Source organism: Orycteropus afer, unplaced genomic scaffold, assembly GCF_000298275.1.
Source record: "Orycteropus afer afer isolate SDZICR_OR568_19922 unplaced genomic scaffold, OryAfe1.0 scaffold00360, whole genome shotgun sequence".
Lineage (NCBI taxonomy): Eukaryota > Metazoa > Chordata > Mammalia > Tubulidentata > Orycteropodidae > Orycteropus > Orycteropus afer.
The window spans coordinates 3,265,017-3,269,779 of record NW_006921947.1 but is presented as its reverse complement, the minus strand read 5'-3'; the positions used below and the strand labels follow the sequence as shown (position 1 = coordinate 3,269,779).

The following is a 4,763-nucleotide window of genomic DNA, read 5'->3' as shown; positions in this document are numbered from 1 at the left end:
ATCATGAGTGATGGATAGGAAAATCAGGGTGAGGACAACTGTAACCCGAAAGTCATCAATTTAGACACACCTACTCGGTGAAACGGGGGCCCGACTGAACAGCAGCTAACAACAACAATGGGTGAAGGGAGCAAATTACAGCTTTTTTGGTTTATATTTACTTTAAACGTAAAGGCTAGTTGCAAAATTACTGAAAATTTGTTTGGTTTTCCTGCAAGCAGAAGTCAATACTACGTGCAAAGGAGTATCTGCGTTGGACTCACCATGAAATCTTTGAGGCGCTCTGGTTTACAGAATTTCTTTCCTGTTGGTTACTGCCTGCAGAATCTTCATCACTACAGAAAGATAACATTTTCTAAATTTATACTTATTTATAAATTTGAATGGCAAAAATAATTTTGTTCTGATATGTTTTGGCTTCATTTAACTCTCTGATCCACTCATTTCTCTTGGTCTGGGGAGCTCTCATGGCGTAGTGCCTAAGGCATTTGACTGCTCACCAGAAGGCCGGAGGTTCAAACCCACCAGCCACTCCTGGAAAGGAAGGTTGGGCAATCTACTTCCGTAGTGATACCGCCTCGGAAACCCAAGGAGGGGTCTCTATGAGTTAGATCTGACTTGACAGCAGTGAGTTTGGTTTTGTTTTCTTAGAAATTTAAGCTAGTGAGTCATTTTTACATTTTGAGCCTTTCATAGACTTCAATAAAAAGCAGTAGTTTGGAGGTATTCCCAAATGAAAGGAAATTGTTCATAATGGCTCATAATGACCCCAGACAATAGAAAACTGGGATTGATGAATCATCTTGCCTGGTTTAGCCCTGATTGTCTTGTAGATATGCAAGCATTCTGTCATTTTTATGCTTTAAAAGAAGTTGTTATTGTTCTCTTTGTTGTGATCACAATGAAAAGTTTCAAAACACCCAGCATTTTAACCTTCTGGATGCAGATGGAACCACAGGATTTTGTCACCCTCTGCCACCCGTTATTTCATTGCTTTTATGTTGGCTAATAAGCAGAGGACAAGGGAGGGTCTACCTCTCAAAGGCCAAAGGTTGTTTTATCTGGAATGCAGGACCTATTTCCTGTTTGCCTTCAGAGCCCAGGTTCTTTTTCAAAAGCACACTTCATAGTGACAAGCTTCCTTAACAAGGAAATGCTCTTCTGGCTCCATTTCCAGAAATGCCTGGAAAAAGCCTTAAACACTAGAATGTCTCCCTCCTAACCTTCCCAAAGAGCCTCGTCTCCTGGGATAGCTTTTAGAATTCATATCTTCATTAGAAAACTCTTATTTTAAAAAGGCTGAGCAATTTAATGAGTCTTTGGGTGATGCAAATAGTTAATACGTTAAGCTGCTAATTGAAAGGTTGAAAGTTCGAGTCTGCCTAAAGGTGCCTCAGCAGAAAAGCCTGACAATCTATTTCCAAAAAAAAAAAAAAAAAATCAGCCTTGAAAACCCTATGGAACACAGTGCTGACATACGTGGAGTCGCCATGAGTTTGAGACAAAATGTATTTAGCCTTCTGGTGGTTTTTAAGAGCACATGGAGAATGCTCATCAGTAGTTCGTCACTTAAGTTTATCCATATAATAGAATATAATACAGCCCTTAAAAAGAATGAGGTATATCCCTTAAAAAGAGTGAGGTATATCCTCGTGTATTTAAATGAGGACAAAGATCAAGACGTTGGGTGAAAAGAGCCAGTGGCAAAGAAGACTATGTGGCAAGGACCAATTTTAGTAATTATATGTTATGGTAGCATATGCATGGAAAAAAGTTTAGAAGCCATGGAATAGTCCCCAATGTTTGAATGTTTTGAAAGGAACCTGCATTATTTTACTAATCAGAAAAAATAAAGATTGAAAAGCTGCTCAGGTGAAGATAGTAAGAATGCTGAAAAATTGATTAAAAGTATCTGACAATATGGTTGTTTTGTTAAAAATCCAAGCTCTGTGAAGACCTTTTAGTAATGATCATACTTCACACATAGCTGTGATGCTGCTCATGTTAAGAGATGATTGGTCAATTCTTTATTGATAGCTAGCTTTCTGAAGTTCTAGGGAAAAACCCAGGAGCTCTGGTAGCATAGTGGCTAAAGCACTTGACTGCTAACCAGAAGGCTGGCGGTTCAAACCCACCAGCCACTCCTCGGAAGGAAGGTTGGGCAATCCTACTTCCGTAGTGATACTGCCTCGGAAACCCAAGGAGGGGTCGCTATGAGTCGGGGCCGACTCGACGGCACATAACAACAACAACAACAAGGGAAAAACCCAAGGGCAGCACCAGGGTAAAGTGACTAAGGTACTCGACTTGGGGGCAAAATTCAAGAGCTATCTAAAAACGCAGTAATCAAAATTAAATAGTGCCTTAATAAGGAGCTCTGGTAACGCAGTGCCTAAGGTTAACCTTAGGTTAGCCTGCTAACCAGAAGGTTAATGGTTCAAACTCATTAGCTGCTTCATGGGAGGAAGATGAGGCAATCTACTTCCATAAAGATTTACTGCCTTGGAAACTCAATGGGGGTTGCTGTGAGTCAGAATTGACTTGATGGTGGTGGGTTTGGTTTGGTTTGGTTTAGTGCCTTAATACAATATTAAAAAGTTAAAATACAAAAAAAAAAAAATCTATAATGAGTGGTGCAAACCGTTAAGTGCTCAATTATTAGCCTGAAGGTTGGTGGTTCAAACAAACCCAGAGATGCCTTGGAAGACAGGCATGGCAATCTGCCTTTGAAAGGTCATAGGCTTGAAAAACCTATGGAGCAGTTCTACTCTGTACTCATGGGGTTGCCGTGAGTTGGAACTGATTCAACGGCAGCTAATAACAGCAAATGGCAATCCTTGCATTGCTGACTCTGCAGCAACCCCACGTGAATCACTAGTTCTCATTACTTAATTGAAAACTGGTCTGGGAAAGTGGACCTGACACAAAGTTAACATGACACCCACTCCCCTTGCTTCAGGTTTATTGACCTCCTTCCACAAGAACTCTGGTCTGCAGGTGAGTGAATGTAACCCTTCTCCTCAGGCACCAGTGACCATTGATACACTTGGCTTTGAGCTCCACTTTGCAATGAAAGGGATCATGACTTGGGACACTGCAAAAAACAACAAGAATACACTTACATTCTTCCAAGTTCCATGTGGCCCTGTGGCTGTATCATCGGTAGAGTGAGGCATTTGCTTTACATAAAAACAAAGGGAATGGACAGAATAAAGGAATAAGAGGACAAGGGGGGGGAAGAAAGAGAAAAGACACTTGGTTAAGTCAGAGAAGTGCTTTGCATGCACGTTGGGGAAAGATAGACATCAGTAGCCTGCAGGATGCTCATAACTGCCTGAGAAAACGGCAGCCAGTGGGCGACGTTTTGGAGAGAAGGTCTGAGGCAGCAAATACGGAAGGGTAGTCCCTGGAGCCTTTCTTCATGCTCGTCTCTCAATTTGATCCAACATTTATTGAGCATTGATTGTGGGCAGGCCCAGTGCCAGACCCCAGAGACAGATACAATTAGGTATTCCCTTCAAAGTGCTTTCAATTCTGGCTGTTGATAGAATTTTTAAGCTGAGAAGACTAATCAGCTCAGCAAAGTACATTACAAAAAGAAGCCCATGCTAAGCTCCCTCATTGAAAAGATACATGTTTAAGATTCTGTGTTCTGGAATGTGGGGTTACTAGGGGAAGACAGCAGTAGAGGGGATGGACTAAGATGCCCAAGTGTTCCTTGGATCTTTAGATAAGTAGAAAGTCTACTATGTAGCTAAGCCCCAGTGGGTCCTCTGCTTCCCAGGCCTCTGGCTCAAATACTCAATGTTTTTCTGAGAGGCCAGTTTCATCTCAGTGAAGGCCTGTATGGACAGCTTTGAGGCTAAGGTCCAAGCCAGGGAAGGACAATGCCTACTCTACGTTCTTCACAGTCAGCCTGAAAGCTGGGGTTTACCTTTTCACTTTTCTTACTTGCCACCAGTCAGGGCAGTCTTCCCTTGGAATGTATCGCATGTTGACGTTTGGCTGGGAGCCGCAGTTTTTGTGTGAATCGCCGTCACGCTGGACTAGGGTGGTACTGGAAGATGGTGCATCCATTTTGAGAACAGGAACTGCCCGAGGAACCTTCAGCTTTGGAGGACAAGAGATATGAATATATCACTGGAAGACACAGATGCATGTACTGGGAACTAAAGACCAACATATGTCAGCTCTTACATTTCAAAAGGAAGAAAGGAAAGTTGCAATTCTAAGCATTGGTGAGACTACAGAGCAACTGGATTTCTCATACTTTGCTGGTTGGAGTGTGAAGTGGTACAACCACACTGGAAAGCTGTCTGCAAAATCTACGCAAACTGCCCATGCACATACCCTCTGACTCAGAAATCCTATAGGTATACCCAACAGTAATATGTAACCAAAAGACATGTAAAAGAATGCTCATGGCAGAATTATTTCAATTAGATAAAAACTGGAAACCATCTGGATACACACCGAGAGGATAAGAGAGTATGTGGTTGTGCTGGGATGAATAATGGCCTGCCAATGATGTCCACGTCCTAATTAATCCCAGAACCTGTGGTTATGTTATCCTATGGTAAAGAGCACTTTGCAGCTGTGATGATGTTAGGGGTATTGAGATAGTGAGATGATCCTGGCTTATCCAGGTGGGCTCAATGTCATAAAAACGTTCTCTCTCTCTCTCTCTCTCTTTTGTGATTTGGGTGAAAATTTACAGAGAAAATTCACTTTCCATACAGCAGTTCACAGACACTTTGTCTCAT

The 4,763-nt window shown here is 42.0% G+C and overlaps 1 protein-coding gene across 1 annotated transcript in view; it reads right to left on the bottom strand.

The window, feature by feature from the left end:
• BMX (BMX non-receptor tyrosine kinase) overlaps positions 1–4,763 on the bottom strand; it is a 69,069-nt gene that overhangs the window by 37,942 nt on the left and 26,364 nt on the right. The window contains exons 6-7 of the mRNA XM_007952836.1: positions 3,935–4,110; positions 264–335 (exon numbers count right to left, since the gene is read on the bottom strand). Of these exons, the coding sequence (XP_007951027.1) occupies positions 264–335; positions 3,935–4,110 (248 nt within the window). The remainder of the gene's footprint in view (positions 1–263; positions 336–3,934; positions 4,111–4,763) is intronic.